Genomic DNA, 27,668 nt, shown 5'->3' with positions numbered 1-27,668 from the left:
GTAGTTCCCACCCTGATTGGGCTTGGCTGGGGGATCTCTGTAGTAGGCTCGGCTGCTGGGCGTCAGGCCTGCTGACAGCTGTCTGGAGACATAAGGGCTTTGTTTACCCAGTTGTGAATATGCACCGCCACTTCAGTGGGTGTACACAGGGATAAAGCACTGATCGAATACATGCACAGACAACAGCAACCGAGAGAGCGCAGGCTGATCTGTATGCCCATCAGGCCTGCGAGGCGCACGCACACTCACGCACACATACAAACTTGGGCTGAAGTTTTGTTAAACTAGGATTAAATATGATCTTATGTGCTGTGATGGGACACGGCACAATTCACAGGAGCTCCAGGTTGGCAAATGTCATTATTCAGACCAGGACCTCTGACTGAGACCGAACTGAGGCAAAGAGTCCCATACAGTCAAGCAGAGTGACTGGACTGATACTGATACACACGATCCACTTCACACTGGGTTCCTCTTACCAGCCAATGGAAACTACAGAGCTAATGCTAATAAGTGATGGACGCTTATATCCATCAATCAGATCAACAGCAGAACTATGATCCCAGATGATTGTGAAAAGTCAACAACATTAAAGTAAAAAAGTCATTTTTATTCAAATATAGGAGCCATATTCAGAATAAAAAACATGATAGGGTGGTATGTAAGATAAGATAAGATAAGCTAGTCCCACAGTGGGGAAATTCACAGTGCCACAGCAGCAAAGGGATAGCACAACACTCAGATGCAAAATGTAGATAAATTACCACTATATACACAATATAAATAATATTAGAAGTAAAAAAAAACAATAACAATATTATTTACAGATTATTTACAGATAATTGAAAATTGACCCTTAATTGCACATTGTATTTTTACATCTATTCCCTGAACACATGTGTGTAGTTTAAGTGTGTGTGTGTATGTGGCCGTAGGGAGCAGTGATGGTTGTAGAGTCTGACTAGTGATAGGGTTGTATGTGACCGGATTGGAAGTGTCCTTCTTAAATGGCTGCATATATTAATGTGGTCAACCTCCTGACCTTTGGTTCATAACAATATAAAATATCATTTAATTTGCATTAATGATGTAAAAAAATAAAAATAAACAAATGATATCACTTGCTTGGATGGTCCATTGTATGTCCTGCACCTAACTATAAGCCTAAGCCAACCCTAACCTCAACCTAAACCCTAAATCTAACCCTAAAAGGGTCAAGTTAAGGTTAGGGTTCGGTGCAGGGTTACATTCAACAGATAGTCGTTTATATTCAACTTAGAGTCCAGCTGAATTTAATAGATATTCAGCTGAACGTCAGGCGAGCTTCCACAAGGCATCTACAGCTCGTATAGGCCAAACAAGTTACTGTAACGGGGTGGTAAGTCAAACTTAATCATTTCATTTTTACAAAAAAAAATAAGCTTTTATATCACTGTATCTTATGAAAACAGGGACACATCATTCTGAAAATGAAAAGAACAGACAATTTATGAAGAATAGTCTGTTACTCTTTAAGAAACTGTGTTTCCATATTAACAGGAACACCTGATATTATTAGCTTTAAGCTTCGGAAACACACTTTGGGGCATCTTTTGAGCTCGTGGATGCAAATGACTCTTATATGGTTTTGACACTGTCTCACATACTGGTATTCAGAACTTCATTAATAAGGCATAGGTATGTTGCATAGCTACAAAAATCAGAAGCATCGCAGTGATTCTTCACCCATTCAATAGCGTTAGCTTTAGCCTTTTTAGCATTGATTTAATGTTCCCTTAGAGTAGCCATTGCATTTGGCCTCAAAAGGATTTTGCTAGCGAGTTGGGTGTAAGGTAATGTTTGGGGGTGTAAATATAACGAGTTCTGGTTCTGCTGGATTGTACTTACAATTGTACTGTAAAATCCCCAAATTTCTCCATTATATAGCCTCATTACATAAGGGCAGCACCCGTCAAGATCCTCAGGCTATTTACAGCAGATCACTGAATTACTAAGAAACGATAAGTCTACCACCCTCATTATACCTACACTAAACAACTGTTGCAAATAATATATCAACCCCCGACATATCGTGCAACCTTCTGGAGTAAACAACTGCAGTCCCGTCATCTATAGGTCTCCATTAGCCCTATTAGCAACCGTCCTGCAGCTTTCATTTCTGTAGACTGGTCCACTGTTCTAGACAGTAACATTTAAGAAATCCCTCAAGCAGCCAGACTCATCCCAACATCCACCAGAAAAAGACCAAAAACACCTAATAGCTGCCTCCAACGGGAAACAAATAAAAAGCATCCATCATGAAGAAGAGTGAGAAGAGGTCAGAGTGGGGAGAGGACGGGATGGAGTAAGAGATTGAGGCCTTTTAAGGACCTGCCTTCAGATAGAAAAGCTTTCAATTATTGACACACTCAAAATGGCAAAAAGCACAAGAGCATCTTAAAATACGGCGCTAAAAAAAGACAGCCTGGAGCCAGGTGAGCATGCACCACTTCAGGCCGAAGAGTGAATCACACTGGCATTCAAAAACAGGGACGCTGGAGTCTGGAATTTCTGGGACGATGACGATCCAGATATCGATACTGACCATTTTACCTTTCTTAAATACGCACAGTGAGCGTGAACAGTCCTTATAGGCAGGTCTGTTCATCTGGCTGGCCATCTTTGCGATGCCAACCGGGCAGTTATTTCCAGTCACACAGTAGATTGCTGAATTACTGAGTGTTCAAAAAGAGGCTAACTGCTAATGCTAGCTAACTTAATCATTTTCCTTATACAGTAGACCAGTGAATTACTGAGTGCTCCAAAAGGTGCTAAAACTCTACAGGTGCTAACTGCTAATGCTAGCTGCTTCATACTGTTCGGGCTAAATACAGTACATTGCTGAATTACTGACTGTTCCAAAAGATGCTGAAATTGCAATGCTAACTGCTAATGTAATGCTAATTGCTAAATATTTTCTAGGCTATATACAGTAGATCATTGAATTACTGAGATGTGAAGTGCTAATGCTAGCTGCTTCATATTCCTCAGGCTACATACAGTAGATCACTGAGTGATCAGAAGATGCTAAAACTTCAAAAATGCTAACTGCTAATGCTAGTTGATTCATATCCTTTAGGCTATATGCAGTAGATCACTGAATTACAGTGTTCAAAATATGCTAATTGCTAATGTTAGCTGAATCATATTCCTCAGGGTATGTACAGTAGATCACTGAATTGCTGAATGTTCCAAAATAATAACTAATTAATGCTAGCTGAATTATATTTTCAAGTTTATATACAGATCACTGAATTACAGTGTTCAAAAGACGCTAAAACTCCAAAGATGCTACATGCTAATGCTAGCTGCTTCATATTCCTTAGGCTGTATACAGTAGATCACTGAATTACTGAGTGTTCAAAAGATGTTAAGATGTCAGATGCTAACTGCTAAAGCTAGCTGATTCACATTCCTTAGGCTATATACAGTAGATCACTGCATTACTGAGTGTTAAAACATGCTAAAACTCCAAGGATGCTAACTGCTATGCTAGCTGAATCATATTTCTCAGGTTATATACAGGAAATCACTGTAATCTGCTAAACAACTGTTGCAACAACTGGTGCACCTTCAGGTCAACTGCAGTCCTGTCATCTATAGATCTCTATTTATTGGCAACTGGAGGGGCACTATTGACGATTAGCTGTTGCATGCTCAGTGGCCCATGCCGGCCGTCCAGCTGAGAACTGTGGAGGCTAATGTGATGTTTAACATGGACAGACTCAGTGAGGAGTGACGAGCAGACAGCGGCGTGTTAAATGGCAGGGAGGAGCGAGCACCAGGGAGTGAAGGAAGGAGGGCGGTCATCCTGAACTCATCCCCAGGGAGCAGAGCCGTGTCTGGGCAGCTGAGCGTATCCTTCCCTCGGAGGGCCTTCATTTTGAACGGTCCCATCTGCAGCAGCAGGGCACTTGCGTACAGAGCTGCACAACAGCGCCATCTACTGGCAGAGGCAGGAAGGCATTATGCTGGCACTTTTTGAGAGCAGTTTGACAATGTGCTTTTGAGTTGTGTAAAAGGGTCAAAACTCTTTCAGTAGCTTGAAATTTCTGAAACCCATCTGAACCGGACTTTGGGCGTACAAACTTCTGTCTGAACCGGACTTTGGGCGTACAAACGTCTGTCTGAACCGGACTTTGGGCGTACAAACGTCTGTCTGAACCGGACTTTGGGCGTACAAACTTCTGTCTGAACCGGACTTTGGGCGTACAAACGTCTGTCTGAACCGGACTTTGGGCGTACAAACGTCTGTCTGAACCGGACTTTGGGCGTACAAACGTCTGTCTGAACCGGACTTTGGGCGTACAAACTTCTGTCTGAACCAGACTTTGGGCGTACAAACTTCTGTCTGAACCAGACTTTGGGCGTACAAACGTCTAAACTCAACTATGGGCGTACAAAATTCTGCCTAAATCCAACTTTGCGCGGTGGTTTGTACGCCCGAAGTCGGGTTCAGACAGAAGTTTGTGTGCACATAGTTGAATTTAGATGTTTGTCAGCCCAAAGTCTGGTTCAGACATTGGTTTGTCAGACAAACAAATAGACAAACAGACAAACGTCTGTCTGAGCCCGACTTTGGGCGTACAAAACAATGTCTGTACCCAACTTGGGGCGTACAATCTTCTGTCTGAACCCGACTTTGGGCTGACAAACGTCTAAATCTAACTATGGGCATACAAAATTCTGCCTAAATGTGACTTTGGGCGTACAAACTAACATCTGAACCAGACTTTGGGCATACAAACGCCTGTATGAACCAGATATTTAAATAGGTCAAATAAAACTCCACCTTTTTAATGATTTGCTTATCGTATAAGTTACCTGGTAACATCAGCCTTGTGGACCTTGCTATAACAACACAGGTGACTCCACTGTTGTAAATTAAAACCTGTTTAAGGCAGGGGTCTCTCATCCTTGATGGTAAAAGTTCAGGATAGTTTGGTGACTTCCCTGCCCTTACACACATCTACGGAACATAGTAATTTATATGAATTAAATCAGGTGTGTTTGAGGAGGGAAATCAGATGCTACACCAGATTCCCAGAGTTGAAGATATTGAGAATATGGAGGAATAGAGGGTGAATGCAGTCCCTAATTGGGTAAAGAGGAGGGACGGGCTGAATGATGACCAAACATGAAATCTGAACTCATCTGGGTTAAGACAAATAATGATTTTCAAATCCAATGTGAATCTTAAGTAAAGGACCCCTTCAGTTCAACCACTGCCTATAGGTCCTCCATCCTCTACCTTCTATGACTATGACTGTCTTTATATATTTCGTCCATCTATATTTCGTGTTTGCTCATGTGTATATGCATGTGTGTGCGCCCACCTGAGTGCACCAGCTCATGCTCCATTACACCACAGCCCAGCACCTCCATCCAGTCGCCCTGGAAACGCACCTCCATTTCAAAGGAGGGATGTGTGAAAGGAAAGTAACACTCCACCCAGCGGATCTCCAGCTCTGAAAACCCCCCCCAAAAAAAAGAAAAGGAAGAAGAAGAGAAAGAAAGACAACAGATTGACAGAGAGGTGAGTAAGGAGAAGCAAGGCTATTTTAACTTTACAAGGACATATCATGGTGCCATATCTGTTTTTTGAGAAGTGTGAACACAAAAATCAATTTGATCAAATCAGATTTTTATATGGACATTATGCAAGACATATCTGAGGCATGGCAATGCAGCCAAAATAAGAATCCATGCACTTATCAAGGTGGTCATCATCATCTAGTACAGGCAGCATGTCAGCAGCAGCTAACCAGCTAAAATGACCTGAGGTGATCTTTCCAAAAAGCAGACTTGCCAAAAGGACAGCATCTGAGCTGCCAGTCTGAAGAAAGCCTGAGGCGAGTAATGTAAACACAGCCCAATATGTGTGACCAAGGTGCAGCTACCTTCTCCAAAAAGGTGTCTGACGAGGCGAGTGAGCGTCTGTTTGAGGTTGAACTCCACAAGCTTAACAGCCTCCAGGGTGTGTGTCTCCTGCTTCTGTGGTGTGCGGCGACCACTGTCCTCAAAGAGAGACAGGTCCTCACCGTTCTCCACTCGGGCAAACAGCTGCCAAGCAGTGAAAGATATGACTGTTTTTTAAACAAGTACTTTGTTATAACATCAAAATCCCCTCAAATGCTGTAACGTACTTAACTAAACATGGCAAGAGTGATCAGGATTCTTGTTCCATGCTGAAAAATCCAGCTGGCAGTTGAGTTTGGATGCTTTAAGCTGGTCTTTGATGGTTGAAGGTGGTTGAAAAAGCTGGCCAGACCCTGACCAGCACAGTGTTAGCTGCATTGGATCTTGGTCATACTGGTCAACCAGCTTGGTCTTGCTGATCATGCTGGTCGACCAACATGGTTAAGATTGGCCATACTGGTTATCTGGCTTGATCAGGCTGATCATGCTTGGAGACCAGCTAAACCAGACCTATGCTGGTCTAGAGCTAAGCTGGTCAACCCATAAACCTTTTTACAATACAGTTTTCCAGCAGAGTTTATTGGTCAAGAAGAAATCTACACAGGTCTTTGTCCGGTTCAGTCATATGCAACAATACACTCCTTACACTGTATTCTTATTAATCAGTTTTTACTAATAATTATGCATAAATGACACTATTTGTTTAAAAGTATGTAGACAGTTACTTTAGGCTGCACCCTTTACTAAAACAACTGCACAAACAGCTTAAACATGGATGTAGGATCACCATACCCAATACTAAGTCTCAATAGAGGGGTAGATGTATTAGGCTATGGAGCAGCAGAACTTTGTTCTCAGGAGAAAATGGAGCTCCATCCAATAACTTGATGGATGAGCTGGGGAGCTGTCATGTGATCCAGAACTGAATCCTTACAGCAATGTTCGAAAATGTAGTGGAAAGCCATGCTTCTGCAGAAAGGGGCGTATCTATTAAGTACATATTAATACCTTCAATCGGAAGGTGTCTATACTGTATGACGAGCCTAGTGTTAATTGGTCTGAGCTAAATATACGGTCGTTATTTTTGTTATGACTTCAGGGCAAGTTCTTCTTCTTCTGTCTATATTTGGGTTAACTCAAACTCCTCAACTAATAAAGCTAAAATCACTCGCGCTAAATCTGGAACTGCCTGTAAAATGCCAGGGGGGATTCCCTCTTGGGAAATGGTAAGGACAAGTCGATGTCCAGTATTGAAACAAAGGATCAATGAGTTCTAGACAATACAGATCATGCCCTGACCTCATGGTTGGAGAAAAGCCGGACTCCCTCCATCTGGTGAAACACTGGGTAGTGGCTGGAGTCGATCTCATCTCTCCGGTACACATCTCCAGCTAAAAGGAAGCAGTCAAGGCCTGCACGCACCAACTCCTTCTGGTGGGCGGAGGTGTGGGCACGCAGCATGTGAGTGCGGTTTAGGTAGTAGTTATCGCCCTTCTTCCGGCTGGGGTGGTCAGCTGGGATGAGCAAACTGTCGAAGTTCTGCTCCACCGTGACCACAGGGCTGAGGTTATCGTGCACAGAGAAGAGCGGGTTGCCCGACCGGCTAATGTAGGAGCGGTAAAAATGGTCTTTGATGCGCTCCTTGATGAGCCACAGCGGGTGGTGGGACTGGTTGTGAAGATCACGGCCCACCATGGACAGGATTTTGGGCGTGACATTGGTCATATCATCTCGTGGGTAGACACGGCCAAAAACTTCCACTGAGCTGTCGTTAATTTGAGGCTGGGACGAGGGGCTGTGTGTGGACGTCCTCCTGCATTGGTTAAGTCTTTGAGCTACTATCAACCCACTGGATGGGACACGGGTCACTGGCCAGGCGAAGGTGACGGGTTTCAGAAGGTGTAGAGATTTGTGCAGAGTTCTACAGTATGAGCCCATAGCTGGACCAGGGACCTGAGAAAACAGCAGAAAAAAGTGAGGTTAAGTCCAAGCTGTTGAAGAATGAGAACTTGAGAATGGATCGATGTTCCTGTTTGAATGAAGGTGGAGCAGAACATGAGCTTCAATGCTTCACTTGGTGGCCATTGCCAAAAATTGCCAAAATCTTCAAATCCATGTATTGTTTATAGGGACTAGATCCTCGGGACTAGATACCACAGAAAGTTGCCTACTGCCTTACCCACACCTCTACTCAAGACTTGCCCATAATTTAGTATTTGGAGTCAATTCAAAAGTTGATTCTTTGACTCCGACAATCTCAGGATTGACTCTGAGAGTCTAAAAGCTTTGGATCTTTGTGGACTCCATGTCTTTCTTTATAATTGGCCAGATGAACATTTCTGAGGTGTGTGTAACACAGGAACATTTAATTAGCAGGCTTTCAGTAATGCTAACACTTAGCAGCTGCTGTAAACACAAACGCCGATATGTCTGCCTACATCGCACCGCTCTGTACAGAAAGTCCTGCTGCATAAAACCAAGGGCTTCATTCTGGTCACAATAAAGAAAGATTTTAACAGGAAAAGAAAGAAAAGAAAAGAAACGGTGGATGAAGCTGCAGGTTTAATATTTGACAGATTCTTATTCAAATGTTCATTTCCACCTTAAATGGTCCCACTGTTACATTCGGGCACCTGGGCAATATATATGGTAAATGCTGGAGGTTGGAAAATGGTTGAAAAACCTCAGCCCGGTGAAAAAAGCAAGGCAGTCTAAAAGATTTGCTTTAAGATTGGTTAACTGGTTAATTAAAGGATTATAAAGAAAAAAAAAAACATTTCAAAGGATTATGACTACAGTGACCACTCTGGAGTTTCTCCTCGTTCTGTACCTTAAGCTTAAGATCACCCTTTCCTCTAATTATGTGAAATCTGATGGCAAGATGAACATCAGTCAGTTGTAATCGTTTGTCACGATGCTACCTGACAAAATTCATAATCTATGAGTTTTCATCATATTACTATGAATCTCAGTTACTCAAAAACTGATTGAACAACATAATTAAGGGATTAATCTCGGTTATATGCCCTTAATTGATGCCTCTGATGCTGTACTGGTTAAAGGTAAATGTAAAAAGTGCCAAAACCCTGCAGTTTACCACCAATTTCTTAAATAGCTTGCTACTAGACCTGGATTAAAAACTCACAGCAATAAATAGATTTTGCACATGACTTTGCCCGTCAGTTGCTAGGCAGTTGCTATGAGTTGCTATGAGTATGCTAAGTGGTTGCTAGGGAGTTACTATACTCTGATGCTGCTTAATTGTTGCTACAGCCTCTCAACTCGGTGACTGTGGTGCTGCTAAGTGGTTGCTATGATGTTGCTAGGCGGTTTGCTTGGTGGTTGCTATGGTCTGTTGTTCCTCTCTGGACCTCTCTGGTATACCCTGATGCTGCTTAGTGGTTGCTACAGCATGTCAACTGGTGACTGTGGTGCTGCTAAGTTGTTGCTATGATGTTGCTAGGCGGTTTGCTTGGTGGTTGCTATGATCTGTTGTTCCTCTATGAACCTCTCTGGTGTTGCAAAGTCATTGATAGGTCTCTATGCTAGAGAGTAGTAGTTTCTATGATGTTGATAGACGGTTGCTATGGTATTTTGGGTGGTTGCTGTGGTGCTGATAAGTGGTTGGGAGACAGCTAATATAGTATTCCATAAGGTTGCGATGATGCTGCAAAGTGGTTACTATAGCATCTCAACTGGTTACTGGCTAAGTGGCTGCTAGGTGACTGCCACAGAGTTGCTATAAGGCTGCTATGATGTTGCTGGATCATGATATGATTATGGCTATGGTATTTGAGGTGGTTGCTGTGGTGCTAATAAGAGGTTGCTATGATGTTGCTAGGTGGTTTGCTTGGTGGTTGCTATGGTATTTCAAGTGGTTGCTGGGGGGCTGCTAAGTGGTTGCGAGACAGCTGATATGGCATTCTAGAAGGTTGCTATGGTGCTGCAAAGTGGTCGCTATAGCATCTCAGCTGGTTACTGGCTAAGTGGTTGCTAGATGGTTGCCACAGAGTTGCTATGAAGCTGCTATGCTGGGTGGTTGTTGGTATTTCAGGTGGTTAATGTGGCACTGATAAGTGGTTGCTATGACATTGCTAAGTACTTTGCTCTGTGGTTGCTGTGGCATTTCAGGGGGTTGCTGTGGTGCTGATACGTGGTTGCTAGGGTGTTGCTAAGTGGTTAAGGACTTAGCTGTTGCTTTGCACAGTGTTGGGGAAATGCTGTATAGGGTTAGGTTTTGAAGGTGTTGCATTATGGGTATTGCAGTGAATTTACTGTTGTCTTAGCAACTGTAGTCCCTGCTGCTCATGCCTCAATCATTCTTTGTGGCATTTCCAATAATCCTATAGGACTTCACTGAAATGTAGAGCGCAGGTAAAGTAAACAGCAGTATTAACGCTAATGCTGATCTCCTGAAGCCCACAGCGGCATCACCAGCTGAAGGTTTAGTAAGACAGATCATTCTGCATGAAAATTTAATAAAATGTCAGCTGGATTAGCTATTAATGATAGCCAGCTAGCAGACATACCATTGAAACCACAGACTAACCGAGGTGCTGTACAGACGGTTTGCTCCTTTATTTTAAGCTCTGAATTTAGCGTGTGAAGCACTTCAGCTCCGTCCCCAGTCTGGAGCTTTTCTTCAATGAATGGCCCATCATTTGAAGCCGTGTCAGATCTGACAGGTTTTTACAAGGGGTTTGCTTTGCATGATGCAATTCCTGCAGTTAAGAACAAGACAAAACTCCCTTACTCGAAAATTCCCTACTCGAGTCTCGGGACTCTGAGACTCGCACCCCAGAGACTCAGCTCGTACAAGCATGAAGCGACAGAAGTGACAGCAGCTCAGCGTGGCCTAAACACTGTGCTAATAAACCTGTCATCAAATATCAGTTTGAAATATTGGTCACATCTAAATCATCTGCCTGATGAGCAAATGGTTTTGAGGCAATTATCTGCTGATACTGATCTTTTTAGCACTTTAATCACCGTTGCTGTAAAACCAAAGCTGTTCTGTAGAAATGCTCAGGTCATAAACTCGGTTCTAGTGTAATAAAACACAGCCAATAGGTTGATCAGCTACAGAAATCCATTTATTAATAATAACTACTGCAAGGTGGTCAGACCCAAGCGAGAAGCCCCAGACGTCACTCCAGCCATGATGCCAAATGGGTTTAGCCTGAGCTTGAGCTTCGGAAGTGGTTGGCTCATCAAACAGACAACTTCTGAGGTGTGGTGAGTGGAGCCATTAGCACACTAGCAAGGGACACTCAGCAGGCAAGCAATTCTGCTGCTGGACGAGAGAAATTGAAAAAAGTGATGCTGAAGAATAAGAGACAGTGTTGTCGCTGCCAAAATTACACTTTCAACAGAAATCGAATACCTATTAGAATTCATGTATAAATGATGGCTAGCTTACAGCCGTGTGGACAAGAACCGTGTCAGGAACCCATCCATAGAACTCAGCTTTTCTTGGAACCAGTCCATCCCTCTCGATCCATTTCTCCAATCATCACTCACCCCTCTCTGGAACCCTCTGGTGTTGATAAGTTGTGGCTAGGTAGTTGCTAGAGAGTTACATATAGTTGCTATGATGTTGCTATAGTGCTGATAAGTGGTTGCTAGGGTGTGGTGTTGCTAAGTGGTTGCCATACCTTTGATAAGGCATTCCAGGAGGCAAAGTGGTTGCTATAGCATCTCAACTGGTTACTGGCTAAGTGGTTTCTAAATGGCTGCCACATGATTTGCTATGTGTCTGCTACGATGTTGCTAGGTAGTTGCTGGGTGGTTGCTATAATATTTTAGGTGGTTGTTGTGGTGCCCTTAAGTGGTTGCTATGACACTGCTAAGCAGTGGCCATAATATTTCAAATGGTTGCTGCGAGATTGAAAAGGGGCTGCTAGAGTGTTGCTAAACGGTTTCTAGGCAGTTGCTATGGTATTTCAGGTGGTTGATGTAATGTTGAAAGGTGGTTGATAGGCAGTTGCTATGACATTCCAAGAGGTTTCTAGGGTGCTGTGAAGTGGTTGCTATAGCATCTCGACTGGTTACTGGCCAAGTGGTTTCTAAATAGCTGCCACATGAGATGCTATGTGTATGCTATGATGTTACTAGGTAGTTGCTGGGTGGTTGCTATGGTATTTTAGGTGGTTGTTGTGTTGCTAACAAGTGGTTGCTATGATGCTGCTAAGCAGTGGCTATGGTTTTTCAGATGGTTGCTATGATTTTGAAAAGGGGCTTCTAGAATGTTGATAAATGGTTGTGAGGCAGTTGCTAGGACATTCCAGATGGTTGCAATAGGGTTCCTATGTGTTCGCTATAGCATGTCCACTGGTTACTGGTTAAGTGGTTGCTAGATGGTTGCCACAGAGTTGCTATGTGGCTGCTATGATGTTGCTGGCGGTTGCTAGGGTATTTCAGGTGATAGCTGTGGTGCTAATAAGTGGTTGCTATGACGCTTCTAAGCAGTGGCTATGGTATTTCAGATGGTTGCTGTGATATAGATAAGGGGCTGCTAGAGTGTTGCTAAATGGTTGCGAGACAATTGCTAGGACATGCCAGGTTGCTGGGGTGTTCCTAAGTGGTTGCTAGGAAGTTGTTGAATTATGTAACCATTGGCTCATTTTCAAGGCTTTCTCAGCTCCATTCCCAGAGAACCACCAATCTAACACACCTGATCCAACTCATGAAGGACAACTCCAGGACTGGATCCAGAACTGGATCCCTCCCTCTCTCTCTCAGTTTCGGAGGCTGTGGGTCTTGCCCAGGCAGCAGAGGCACTCGGGACAGCAGGGCAGAGAAGGGCCGCATTTATCCCACACTTACAGTTCCCCTCTCTCTCGGTTTCACACAAATATTTGCCTTTTCCCAGCAATATTTCATGAGCCCGGAAGACTGAAAGATAGGGTGGACTCACGTCCGCTCACAGTCCTCCTCTCCTGGGCACGCAAACACAAAACCCGGAGACACACTGTGTGACGCACAGCAAAACAGATGCACCGACACAGAGTGACAGAAGAGAGTGATGTGAAAAGTTTGTGACACAAAGGGGAAAGAGTGTTGCATTGCAGTGGCATTGCAGCACAGTGGCTTACGACGGGGTTCCTGCGAGTGCTGCTCCATTTCTCGCTCCTGTTTTACAGTTGCACCACTGCCGCCATGCTGCAAATCAAATGAAATGGGCTGAGCTGACCTGCTCTGTTTTATGCAAAGAGCATAAAAACTCAGGAAAGATGCCTGCACTCGCACCTAATGTGCAATGCTCTTAACTACACACACACACACACACACACACACACACATACACACACACACACACACAGAGGAAAATCTCAGTCACACACGTACACTCTCGGCTGGGTTTATGAGTACGGTGTGATTGTTCATCTTCTCCTCTCTTTCTGTAATATCGGGTGAATGCTCGGTTCCATCCGTGCCTTTATATCAAGTCACGTCTCAACACACCCACCAGCCAAGGCCTGCCAGAGAATGCTGTAAATCCACAGGCCTGCTGCACCGGCATACGCTCAAAGCTTCGGCATGTGTGTCTGGATGATTTTCTGAAGCATGCATTTAGGAAATAAGAAGAAGATGAAGACGTAAAAGATGAAGATGATGAAGACGAAGATGAAGATGAAGAAGATGAAGACGTAAAAGATGAAGATGATGAAGAAGAAGAAGATGAAGATGTAAAAGATGAAGATGATGAAGATAAAGAAGATGAAGAAGTAAAAGATGAAGATGATGAAGAAGATGAAGAAGAAGATGAAGAAGTAAAAGATGAAGATGATGAAGAAGAAGATGAAGATGAAGATGAAGAAGTAAAAGATGAAGATGATGAAGAAGATAAAGACGAAGAAGAAGAAGATGAAAAAGAAGATGAAGAAGCTAAAAAAGTAAAAGATGAAGATGATGAAGAAGATGAAGAACTACTAATATTTGATGGAACATTTTCAGCCCAGGTGGTTGCTAAATGAATGCAACGGTGTTGGTAGGTGGTTGCTATGGCATTGCTAGGTGGTTGCTATGGCATTGCTAGGTAGTTGCTGTGGTATTCCAGGTGGTTTCTATGGTATCCCAACTGGTTAATATGGTATTGCTAGAAGTGGTTGCTATGGTGTCTCATGTGGTTGCTAGGGTATTGCAGAGCGGTTGCTGTGGTAACCCATGTGGTTGGTTAGGTTTTTTTTATTGTGTCATTTGAAACGTTTTTAAAAACTTTCAGGTCATCAAATGTGCTTCTTCTCGGACATCCCTCTAAGAACGCTCTCTAAGGCCTCCAGTTCACATGATGCTGTTTGGTGCGTCTCAGCTTCCACATTAGCTGTTCGCCACATTAGCCTCATAGCTCTTGTGGGAATCAGCTGCGCAGTGTGTCTTTACTGTGTGTGTGTGTGTGTGTGAAAGCCCATGTGAGCTCATGGTTCAGTGGCCTGACAAAGGCTGTGTGTGAGAGCAAGTGACAGCATTCGGAATGACCTGATAAAGAGGGAAGACAGTGAGAGGAAAAAGAACGGAGATAAAGGAGAGTGTGAGAGCGAGACAGACAGGGACAGGGCCAAAGGGAGTGAGACCAAAAAGGTGGAGGACAGAATGAAAAGCCTGATTCCTCCTGGTCTGCATCATTCATGTGCGATGGCTCTGGGAGATCCACTCTCCTCATAAAGATCCCGGGGTGCCATCAGAGCAGGCACCTGAGAGCAGCTCATTAGAAAGAGCTTGATGCCACTTGGCAAGGTTAGCTCATCCTGTACCCATCCATCATTAACTATTTATTGATGCCACTGCATCTTCATTTCACTGCAATGCAGTTTAAAATGACTCCCTGGCTCATTTAGGATATGCACAGTTTCCCAAAAACCATCTCAAGGACAGATAAGGTCGGTCTTTTCATGCTGCAGTTTCTGCTTCGACCCGTTGCAGCTGTTTGAACGCGTCTTACTGTCAGCAGGTAGTGGTCAAGGGCCTGAGGTTTTGTGACAGGCTATGAGCTGGGTGCAGTGTAAGCTGGTGGTGTTGGTGGGGGAGAGGGGGGCACTGGACAGGTCGGTATTGATCAGATGCTGATGGAAGCTGTTAAAGCTGAAAGGTTGTGGAGGCTCCAGGCAGTGATCACCTCTACCACTACCACATCACTGCACCTCTCCAACCCTCCCATCCTTCACACAACACATGCCTGCAACATGCACAGCAAACAAGGCCAAGATAGGCTGTATCTCTCTATACTTGGTTTGTAGAGGGGTGTGTGTCCACTTAACGGCTGATATTACAGCAGTATTACCAGCAGCCCAAAGTACAAGCGCAGAACTCAAGACTAGCTCCAGTTGCCAAGCAAATGCACCGCCTGTCCAACAGTGGTATCGTCCCCGACAGATATAATTATCCCCATGAGCTCCGCCGCTCATTTTTAGCCTCAACTTCCCGTAATCAGTCCTGAAGTCCAAACCATCCATAAGGGTTTTCACACCCAAACGAACCCCGACTATGGTTCAGCTTGATCCCAGTTTTGGTGGGTCTTTTGGTCTGGACCATGGTCTGAGGCATCTTTACTACTGACCATTTTGACCTGGAGCAAACATGATACACTCAATGTGGACAAAAGTATTGGGACACCTACACATAACACCTACAGGATATGAATATGGAGAATATGGAGTTGGTCCCCCTCTGCAGTTCTAACAGCAGAAGGTTATTGACTCGGTAGAGCATTGGAGATGTTTCGGCACTATGCTCTGAGCTCAGCACTGAGCAGCTCTGGTTCCTAAACGCCTCACTTCAGCTATTAAAGTGATGTAGCGGCCCTTAAAATGGCATCAGGGGTTCTCTTGAGGAAGAAAGGACATGTCAAGTGGAGGAAAGCATGTTAAGATGGGTACTGAATTCTGCTTCTACAGTTTAGCGCTGTAGCTACAAGGCTGTGCTAGATTACGCCCACCAATTAGGAACAGCTATGTTTTAGTGGTTAGTTCTAATGAATGTATCAAAGTATGTATCAATTCCAGAGTGTAAAAGGCACTGCTGCCTTTGTGTAACCTTGTAGGAAGAACAAATTGTGCTCTCTTGGGTCAAAGAACAAACAATTTCTGGAATGTGTGGACCACAAGTATGCTGTATCATCTGACTTTATCTAATCTGCCTTTGTGGTTTCCATTAAACCCAAGTGGACCCAAGCTTCTCCCTTATTATGCTGAGCATATCTCATAGTAAACCAATCTGACAACCAGGCGAGTAGAGCATCTACTGTCTTTCCTGGAACGACTGCAACAGCGTTCAGTGAGTGTTCAAAAGCAAGCCTACCACAGAACTGGACAAGGATGCAAGCCCCAGAATTTGTCAATTTTTTCTGATAAAAGGAAGATTATGCGGTTTCACTAAACCCAAGCTGGGAGCTGGTGCTGTCAGTTATTTCTGAAGGCTGTTGCTCGAAGGCTGTTGCCGAACACCACTGGTGAATCTGTGAATCTGAATAGTAACTCAAGACAAGAACTGACATTTTCATTACATTTACATTTACAGCATTTAGCTGACGCCCTTACCCAGAGCGACTTACAAGGTTACTCGTATTACAGAAGTGGGCCAATGTAGTGTTAGGAGTCTTGCCCAAGGACTCTTATTGGTGTAGCGCAGCACAGTCACCCAGACCGGGAATGAAACCCCAGTCTCCCACATGGTGTTGTAGCTCACTAGCAGGTAGTGATGTTATCTGTTGCGCCACACCAACCAACTGACAGTAGCATTAGCATATTATGTCGATTCTCATATCTGTACTCAATGTATACATTTTGAGGTGGTAAACTTGGTACTTAACTTGCAATCATTTACACTATATTGACCAAAGTATTCAGATGCTTTTCAGTTACACTTACAGGAGCTTTTATGACCACCTTTTTTCATTAACCTTTTGAACCGTAGGTTTATAAATCTGTTATTAATCATAATGCAGAACCTACTGTGAATGATTTGGTAACTGTTTGGTTTAGCGTGTTTTGTGGAGTCCCACAGGGTGCTATTGTAGGGTCTATGACATTATGTGAGAGGACTGCAGTTATGAGAGTGAAGAACTGTGGGAGGAGGTGTGGGCCCATGTCCAGGGTTTAAGGAGTTCATCTGGAGTTGTGCCCCCGGTGCTCTAAGCTCTAACAGCAGCAGCAGGTCTGGAGCTCTGCAGTTATTGAGTCAGTTGGAGACTTTTCTGCACTATGCTCTGAGCTCAGCACTCGGCCCTGACCCCACTCTATAACTTTACGTGGTCTGACACTCGATAGCTGAGCTGCTCTCTGTGAGCTGTTCCTCTTAAACACTTTCACTGTTCAATGATAATACCACTCACAGCTGATGGTGGAAGATCTAGGAGGGGAGAAATTTCACCAGCTGACTTGTTGTTGTTGTTGCAGCGGCGTCTCCTATTACATACAGAACCACGCTGGAGTTCAGTGAGCTTTTTAGAAACACCCATTCTCTCACTAATGTGTGGAAAGACAGAATGCAAGGCTAGGTGCTTGATTTTATACACCTGTGGCAATGAGACTGGACGAAACACCTGGATTTAATGATTAAGAGCGTGTCCCAATACTTTTGTCCATAAAGTGTATATATAAAGCGGTTCATTTTAAGAGGAAAACTGCTTCTGTCATTTCTGCGGTGTCTTTCAGCACAGCAGAAATGCCGCTTAGGTTAAATTAACGTCTATGATTGTCCAGAGGTTAATGAAGCCAGTCTTGTGTAAAGGTGTCTGTCCACTGTGCTGTGCGATGTGCACCGAGAGGTCAGAGGCCGTGGTCCACCTGCCAGAGCTCAGCACGGATATGGCGGGACTCTTCTATTTTTACTTGCGAGCCCAGCCGTCCCCGTGAGTCCTCAAAAGACTTCAGGCTGCCTCAAAGTCGAACTCTCGAGCGCAAAGATAAGGATACTCACAGCACTGTATGAGGATCAAGCTGAGGATTCTTCCCTCCAGATCTGCTGTGCAGTTGTGTGGGAGCTATAAAGGAGCTGAGAGCCTTCAGAAGCTCTTCTGAATGATGTTGTGTATTCATGTTAAAGAGAGTTTTGCTGTCCTCTCTGTCTCTGTCTCTCTCTCTCTCGTTCTCTCTCTCTCTCTCTCTCTCTCTCCCGCAGGCTTTAACAACACAGACTCCTTTGAAGTCGCACAGCTGAGATGATGTCATTGCAGTACTGTATCACAATGCATAGCAACTGTATGCAGTGTGTGTGTGTGTGTGTGTGTGTGTGTGTGTGTGTGTGTGTGTGTGTGTGTGTGTTTTTTTTTCATGCAGCAAAGCAGGGGTGTCCAGCACAGATCCTGGAGGGCTTTAGTCCATCACAGAAAGTTTTATTTGAGCTTCATCAGTCCACAAAACTTGTTCCCAAGCTGCATCAGGCTTGTTGAGATGCCTCTTTTAAAACCGTCTGACGCTTAATTTTGTAGTGAGGAGGCAGGAAAGGTTTTCTTCTAATAGTCTACATTTGTCCAGGAGGGTCTCATTTGTGCAGGTGTCTCTGCACAGTAGAACAGTGCACCACCCCTCTAGCGCCGGTTAACCTTGAGGACTGTCTTTCACAGTCCAGCAATTCTTCAAGCAATTCTCTAGGACACTTTTCTTGGTCTTCCAGACCTTAACGTGACCTTGACCTTCCTGTTAGTTGTCATTTCTTATCTGCATTACATAGTAAACAGCTGCCTGAAATACCCCTATTGTCTCATAGACATCAATTATTAACATTTTTAAGGTACTAGGTACTACAACAGATAACACCACTACCTGCCAGTGAGCTACCATACCACGTGGAAGACTGGGGTTCGATCCCCGGACTGGGTGACTATGCTGCACTACACCAATAAGAGTCCTTGAGCAAGACTCCTAACACTACACTGGCCCTCCTCTGTAATACGAGTAACCTTGTAAGTTACTCTGGATAAGAGCATCAGATAAATGACATTAATGTAAATGTAATGCTCAGGCCAGGTTGACACTACATGATTTTAAACCCTATTGTTGATAGAAGTAGGTTTAATATCTGGACCCCTGGTCAGTGACTCTAAGACTCGTCCACAAGTATGTGGTGGACTGGAAGTTTTTTTGGCCTCCCGTCCAAATGAGGATGCTGTTTTTGATCACTGACAATCTCCTATATCTTACTACATATACAGTGAACTACATAAGGGATGAAGCTACAACATCTACATGTAGATAGCACAAGATTTCAGATCTTGACATAAGAATAAATGTAAATTCTGTTATATATATCAGACCATATATATATATATATATATATATATATATATATATATATATATATATATATATATATATATCAGGTTTACCATCACAAATAATCTGTACTTTAATGACTTGTACAGTTCAAGACATAGGGAGTAGTGTGTAATTTGGCATTAAATGCATGTGTCTCTCTTGGTGAGGTATTAGGTGACATATTTGTCTTATTTTGGATAGAAATATTTTCAAAAACTTAAAATAATGTATGTAAATAATGTAAAATAAATAAATAAAATAATGAAAAATATATATAAAATTATCTGTATATGTGTGGATGTAGCCCAAATATGTGTCTTCTGTAATAACTAAAGATATGCCACAGAATAAGCATTTCCAATGATACTCTTATACTATATATTTATATAGTATATATATATATATATATATTAATGCAGTTGTAATTGCTGTTTAATGCTCTAAGAATTGCAGCTGCAGCCCATTCAAAACTGTAAGAGTGTGTCAGACCAAAGAATACCATTCATGTGTCCATTTGATCTGTCCGATAAAAATCAGTGTTTTAAAATGTAATTTTGAAGCAATAAACAACACAAAGGTTTGCCATGCAATAAATCTTAAAACATTAAGCTGAAATTCCACCTTAAAAACGTGCCACAGTTACAGTCCTGTGAGTTCTGCATAGGAATGAGAAGAAGCTGTGTGGTAGGGAGGCTGGGGGAAGATGTTAGATCAACTATTGGATTGAAAGCTGATTGCTGCATCAGATTCGAAGCTTAGCAGAGAGGCTGCAGACACTAGCAAAAAACATTCTTGGGTTGCTGCTCTTCTAAACCTAGCTAGTGCGCCCCCTAGTGGTTTGCAGCTCAGTTCTGCTGCGTCTGTAACTCCTCCTTCATTAATAATGAAGTAGTAAGGAGTTTTTCCTCCATTATGTAGCAGAGAGCAGCAACTTTCCGAACATCTCCAGTCCTACTGGTCACACAGGCTCAACTTTATAGAATAGTTTTAGAAAATTCTCTCCTCAGAAAAGGCCTATCCTTGTTTCTCTGCTTTAAGCGATGCCACAGAACAACCATCTTTTGGTTTCATAAAGAACCATTTTTTGTAAAATAGATGTGTGAAGATTGCCTGACTTTACCTACACTCTAGTCACTGAATGGAAGCGAATCCCAGCAGCCATGTTCCAAAATCCAAAATGAGAGTTGATGCTGATATGCAACCATGTTAATTCCCTCGATTTAAAACACGAATAAACCCTAAAAGATTGTTTGTTTGTTTGTTTGTTTTTTACCTACAAACATTTTCACCCAAATGCTCCTTCTAGCTTTGAGTAAAACAAGTGATTTTCTCCAACAAAAGCTCTTTTATGCTGATAAATTACGCTTCTGCGGTTCCAAATCTAGCTAGTGCGCCCCCTAGTGGTTGACAACTCAGTCCTGCTGTGTCTGTAACTCCTCCTCCATTAATAATGAAGTAGTGAGTTTTCCCTCCATTATGTCGCAGCAACCCTTCAGACATTAGCACTCCTACTGGTCGCTGCCACTGATTGGCTGCCCTCCACTATGCCCATGCCACACTAAGCCACCTCTTATTGACCATTTACCATACATTCCTTCAATATGTTGTTCAGGTGTCTACGTTCTGTTGACCATGTAGTGTACTTTATCCCTCAACAAACACCAACTATTACCACCAGCTAAGTCCAGCTGGACCAGTACTCAGAACCAGTACTCAGAACCAGTTAAATCCAGGTTCTTGTCGCTGTTGCAGAATGACATCAGTTGACCAGAGGTTCCCTACAGAGCATCTGTTCATCACAGAGTTCCAGTATGGGTGGACCGAGCTGTGGCAGACATAGGGCAGCCTGGGCTACAGACACTCCACTGATGCTTTAGCTTAGCTCCACTCAATCACAGTATGGGGCTGTCAGCCTTCAACTCCACACACATCTGCAGAACACACAACCTCACACTGACCTCCTGCTGAAAGAGGGAAAGAGAGAGGAAGAGAGAACGAATGGGAGAGAGGGACGTATACAGACAAACAACTGTAGTAACCTTTTAACAGTAACACTAAGAAATATATTTGCACAAAATAAAAAATATTGGTAAAGTTGGGTTCCTGGATCCTCATTATTCAGATGCGCCACTCAGGAAGCGGATATGCAAGTCAACCAGGCGGTTGATCTGCCCAGTTAGGGTCATTCTAGGCATGTACTAACAAGCATTACTCAACAGAAAATATGACGTTTACTGTGCTGAATAAAACACTGACAAGTGTCCAAACCTCCAATTACAGTCTCATCTACAGGTTATATTTGTTAGATTAAATTGTAATGTTTTTAGCTAACTTCCTACCTACATTGATGTAGCTATAGTTATACCATGCTCTGCAATGTGTCTCAGTTCTGATGAATATGACAGAAATATTACCTAAAGAGAAAATAGCTTATATATAAAAATATGGCACTTTTCATACTTGATGTGCATTTATATATACTATACATTATGTATATAAACACACATTGTTTAAATATTAGACACTGGGCAGTGGTGGCTCAGCGATTAGAGCTTCCCTATTGATGATAGGTTGTGGGTTCGATACCCGAGCTCGGCAAACTGTCACTGTTGGGCCCTTGAGCAAGGCCCTTTACTCACTCTGTTTCCGAGTGCCCCAGCGATGGCAGCTCAACACTCTGGGCATGTGTGCTTACTGTCCACTGTGTGTGCTTGCTCACTAACTAGTGTGTATGTGAGTGTGTTCACTGCATGGATGGGTTAAAGCCAGAGGCCAAATTCTAACTGTGTCCAACACTAATGGTAAATATGGGTGTCTTTGTTTTGGCAGTTGAGAGCCACCAACGGCCAGAACCAAATTCCTTATGTGTGTGTGTCAACACACTTGGCCAAGTAATGGCCAATTGGCTAATGTTTAAATCTGTTTACCCTAACAGGGCAACTCAACTCAGCGGTTACATGAGTTTCTCAGGATAACATAAAATTACATTGTATTTCTGCCATTCAACCAAAATATAACCGTTAAGGGCTGTAGAACATGAAGTTTGTTTATTTTACATCTATTTTACATCTACATCTATCTATTATATCTACTGTATAGGTTGAAGCAAATGTCTGAAGAGTCGTGTCACGCCAATACACCTCATTTTTCTCAGCTATCAGATTATGATTTCCTTTTACAACAGAACTGGATATAATGAGCATTACATTCTATTCAATGAGGGGAAAAAGGTCAAACAGCTGAAAGAGGAAAAGTCTAATTATACACACACAAAAAACAGGGGGCTCAAATGGTTCTTTGAGTGATGCCATAGAAGAACCCTTTAGTTCCATGAAGAAGTATGTTTGGAAAAGAGATCCTTCATCTGATGTGAGGTATCTATGTCTCTAATACAAACCTGGTTATTTATGGTGTGAAAAGTGGTTCTTCTATAGCATTGCTCAACGAACCTTTTGAAGCACCTCTTATTTTTGTAGCGGTGAAGAAAGGATCAAACCTTTAGATAAAAACTGTGCATTAGTGAATATCTCCACTCATTCACACCACTCATATACCCCTGTATAGATCACAGGATAGACTGCTGTGGGAAAAACAAGTGAGATGTAGATAAAGAGAGTGAATAAAAGATAACGCTGTGAGATAACCAACTGTTTGCATGGAGAAAGCAGGTCATAAAGCAGAAAAAAGGTCAGGATACAAAAACAAAAGAACAATGGAAGTCAGACGGAGAAAAAAAGCCAACAGGGAAAGTGAGACAGAAGAAGAATGACGAAAAAAATGACAGAACAATGACAGAACAAAAAGAGCTGGTGCAGAAAAAAGAAATATGAAGAGCAAGTAAACAAGTGACTGAGGACGAAAGGAGTGTGTGTGTGTGTGTGTGTGTGTGTGTGTGTATAAATATTCTTGTGTAATTGATGGTGCGATTTAGACTGGCCTTTTCCTGTGGAGATGCTGCTCAATGAGTGGGGTTCTGCTAAGCCCTCCACAGAGTCATAACTCACAACTAGTATCAACACACCACTAGAGTTTCACTCCCACACACACACACACACACACACACACACACACACACATGAACACAGTAACTGTCTCTTGATTGCATTCAGCAACAGGAGTGTTAGTGAGATCAGGGTATTGAATGATCGCCATCCCACCTCATCCCTAACTCCCCAACTCATCCCAAAAGTATTGGATGTAGCACCAGCCATCATTGCAGAGAACACAGTTCTCCCACTGCTCCACAGCTCAATGCTGGGGGGCTTTATACCCCTCTAGCCCACACCTGGCATTAGGCGGCATGGAGCCAATGGGTTCATGTTTACCGGTTCCAGAGAGTCCTATCCTATTGGCAGTACAGCCTAGATAGTAGTGTTACAGCATACTATATGCTATATGTTATAAGCTGAGCTACAGCTTGGCACTAGTAACATCTTAACAGCCCTAGATTAGCTCAGCCCTAATTTAGCTGTAGCTAAGCTTAGCTCTAACCATGTGTTTTTTGTTGATGCTGTTGTGAACCGCACCCATCAGCTGCAACTGCTTCATGTGCGGAGGGTGACTGAGGCCACTGATCACCCACAGCTGAACCTGAGCAACGTTAACGCTCCGAGTGTGTTACATCAGAGATCCCTGAACAGGTTTGAGGGACATTTTATGCCCAAATGTTTGTGAACATCCCTTCTAATGAATGCATTCAGCTTCTTTAAGCTCCAACCATTGCTGACACAGGTGTGCAAATGCACATACACAGCTTGACTAGTCTCTGTAGAGCAGTACCAATAGAATAGGACTCTTTGGAGCAGATAAACATGAACCTGTTGACGCCATTTTTAATGCCAGGTGTGGGATAGAGGGGTATAAAGCCCCCCAGCATTGAGCTGTGGAGCAGTGGAAGAACTGTATTCCCTGGAATGATGGTTGGTGCTCCACCCAGCAAGTAGAGACAGCTACTTTGACAAAAGCAAGATACATTCTTTCTTTTTTGGGGGAAAAAAAACAATGAAGAGCAGGTGGCCCAATACTTACAGTGAGTCCAAGAAGTATTTGATCCCTTGCTGATTTTCTTTGTTTGCCCACTAATAAAGACACTATCCTTCTGCACTTTTAATGGTAGATATATTCTAACATGGAGAGACAGAATATCAAGACAAAAATCCAGAATATAATTTTAAAGAATATATTTTAATTAATTTGTATTTCAATGAGGAAAATAAGTATTTGATCCCTCTTGCCAAACACACTCAATACTTAGTGGCAAAGCCTTTGTTTGCAAGCACAGCGGTGAGACGTTTGTTGTAGTTAACCACAAGTTTAGCACACACACCAGGGGGAATTTTGGCCCACTCTTCTTTGCAGATCCTCTCTAAATCATGAAGGTTGGTGGGCTGTCGCTTGGCAACTCTGACCTTCAGCTCCCTCCATAGATTTTCGATCGGATTGAGGTCTGGCGACTGGCTGGGCCACTCCATGACCTTAATGTGATTTTTCTTGAGCCAATCCTTTGTTGCCTTTGCTGTATGTTTAGGGTCGTTATCATGTTGGAAGACCCAACCACGGCCCATTTTCAGATCCCTGGCAGAGGGGAGGAGGTTGTCCCTCAGGATTGTGCGGTACATGGCTCCATCCATCTTCCCAGTGATGCGGTGAAGTAGCCCTGTACCCTTGGCAGAGAAACACCCCCAAAACATTATGCTTCCACCTCCATGCTTGACGGTGGGCACAGTGTTCTTGGGGTCATAGGCAGCATTTTTCTTCCTCCACACATGGCGGGTGGAGTTGAGGCCAAAAAGTTCAATTTTGGTCTCGTCTGACCACAAAACCTTCTCCCAATAACTTGGTTCATCTTTCAAATGATCATTGGCATACTTGAGGCGCGCCTCCACATGTGCTCTCTTCAGCAGGGGTACCTTTCGGGCACTGCAGGATGTGAATCCATTGTTGCGCAAAGTGTTGCCAATTGTTTCCTTGCAAACTGTGGTCCCAGCTGCCTTCAGGTCATTTGCTAACTCCTGCCGAGTGGTTGCAGGACGATTTCTGACTGTTCTCAGCATCATTGCCACCCCACGAGGCGAAATCTTCTTTGGAGCACCGGGCCGAGGTCTGTTGATTGTCATGTTATACTCTTTAAACTTTCTGATAATTGCACCAATAGTTGTTACTTTCACATCCAACACCTTACTAATCTTTTTGTAGCCCATTCCAGCTTTGTGAAGGTCAACAATTCTGACTCTGAGGTCCTGTGACAGCTCTTTGGTTTTACCCATGTTGGAGACTTGAAATCTGTGTGATCTGTCTGATTCTGTGGACAGGTGTTTTTCACACAAGTGATTAGTGAGAACAGGTGGCTTCAGGTCAGGTAACAAGTTGATTGGGAGTGTCTAACTGGTCTGTAAAAGCCAGAACTGCTAATGAATACTAAGGGATCAAATACTTATTTCACTCCATGAAATACAAATCAATTAATATATATTCCTTAGATTTATTTTCTGGATTTTCTTTTTAATATTCTGTCTCTCCATGTAAGAATACATCTACCATTAAAAGTATAGAATGATCATGTCTTTATTAGTGGGCCAACGAAGAAAATCAGCAAGGGATCAAATACTTCTTGGACTCACTGTATATCGTGGAAACACACACAGAGGTCATTTAACAATAAATCATAGAGCTGTAGTATACAGCATATAGCTTTCATATGAAGCACTATAGGAACTCTGGGTCATTCACCTTGCCAGTTCTGACATTCTAGGTTATCCCTGTTTTTCTCTAGTTTCAATTTTGTCTAAATGTTGCTGAACAAACACATACACACACACACACTCACTCACTCTCTCTCTCTCTTTTCAGCACAGCCAGAAGCCGTGTCGGTCAGTGTCAGCCACCTTGGGAATAGTGTGGACGGCAGACAATTAGTAATTAGTGAAGAAGTGGAGAGAGGCACTGCAGCAGATTCCCAATTCACCTCCTCACACTCAACACCACTCAGCCGTCACTCCCAGCGTGCAACCCACTCCTTCATTTCCATTCCACACACAGCATAAGAGCTTTTAAACCTTTATTCCAGCAAATCTTACAGACTAGTACTTTAACCCCTCAAACTGCAGGCTAAGTATTCAGCCCCTACACTATTCAGTAAACAGACTAACTATGATGAAACTAATGCGTAAGTAATGAGACGCCTGAATAACACTATAATCTGACACACATTAAAGAAACTCTCTCCACCACATAAATTAAGGGGTTTTCTGGGGGGTCCCTGCTGGTTTTAGAAGGTGTAAGCTGGTCTTTAAGGGGTCAAAGTGGCTGAAAAGCTCCAGGTGATAACATGCCTTGTGCTGGTAAATCAGCTGGTTAAACGGATTAACCAGCTTAGCTCTGGACCAGTATAACGTACACTATATGGACAAATGCATTGTGACACCAACACATTACACCCACAGAAGCTTTTCTGACCTCCTATTCTAAATCCACAGGCCTTAATATGGAGTCGGTCCCCCACATTTGCTCTAAGCTCTAACAGCAGCAGGTCTGGAGCTCTGCAGTTATTGAGTCAGTTGGAGACTTTTCTGCACTCTGCTCTGACCTCAGCACTCGGCCCTGACCCCACCTGAATGTAATGATGAATTGGTGTGTCCCAATACTTATTCATTTGAGTTTTAAGGACTAGCTGTCTGGCCATACTGGTTGATGAGCTTGGTCAGGTTGGTCAGGCTGGTCAACCAGCTTAACACTATAGTTTTCCAATTAAATACTGTAATAATTTGGAAATGCAGCGCTACTGAAGCTTTAGCCCTGAACAGAGCAGTAGCTACTGAAAGCAGCAGAATCACCAGAATCTCTGCACAGGATGAGTAAAAGTGACAAAACGTTACAGAAAAATAAGTTACTTATTTCAAGTTACTGATACAGTCACACAAATAAATAAATTAATACAGAACTAAAAGCATTAAAATATAATTATGTCACATTTAAAAAATATATTATATTATATATTATATATTTTTTATTATTTTATTATTCTATATTTTATGTATTTGTTCTTCTATTTATTTATTTATTTCGTATTCTCCTATAAGTGCATTCAGCTGTCTAATGATCCTGTGTTAGTGGAGGTCGACTGGCAGCATCATGTGATAGGGACAGTTCTAGCTAGTAGGTGGGAATTGGCAAATGGTCTGAATTGAATGGCACAAGACTAAACTGAGGAGATCATAAGTTTTAAATAAATAAATAAATAAATAAATAAATAAAATGTGGTTTAAAAAGCAAAAACAAAAGCACACTGACCCTTACAGGACAAATAAAATGACACAACAGAAGGACAGAAACACAAAAAAAAAAAAACAGTTTGACCTCTAGACTACATCCCAGAGAATGCCAGCAATCAATAAACAATCAATAATCAGCGTTTTCAAGACCACCAAGACAAGATAAATGTCTGACGGCAGAACTATG

The 27,668-nt window shown here is 42.8% G+C and overlaps 1 protein-coding gene across 1 annotated transcript in view; it reads right to left on the bottom strand.

The window, feature by feature from the left end:
- The window catches only part of fars2 (phenylalanyl-tRNA synthetase 2, mitochondrial), a 198,708-nt gene that overhangs the window by 134,200 nt on the left and 36,840 nt on the right, over positions 1–27,668 (bottom strand). The window contains exons 2-4 of the mRNA XM_072678708.1: positions 7,258–7,911; positions 5,940–6,102; positions 5,376–5,507 (exon numbers count right to left, since the gene is read on the bottom strand). Coding sequence (XP_072534809.1) covers positions 5,376–5,507; positions 5,940–6,102; positions 7,258–7,896 — 934 coding nt within the window. The 5' untranslated portion in view covers positions 7,897–7,911. The remainder of the gene's footprint in view (positions 1–5,375; positions 5,508–5,939; positions 6,103–7,257; positions 7,912–27,668) is intronic.

Source organism: Salminus brasiliensis, chromosome 5 (assembly GCF_030463535.1).
Source record: "Salminus brasiliensis chromosome 5, fSalBra1.hap2, whole genome shotgun sequence".
Lineage (NCBI taxonomy): Eukaryota > Metazoa > Chordata > Actinopteri > Characiformes > Bryconidae > Salminus > Salminus brasiliensis.
This window is presented reverse-complemented; position numbering and strand designations above follow the sequence as displayed.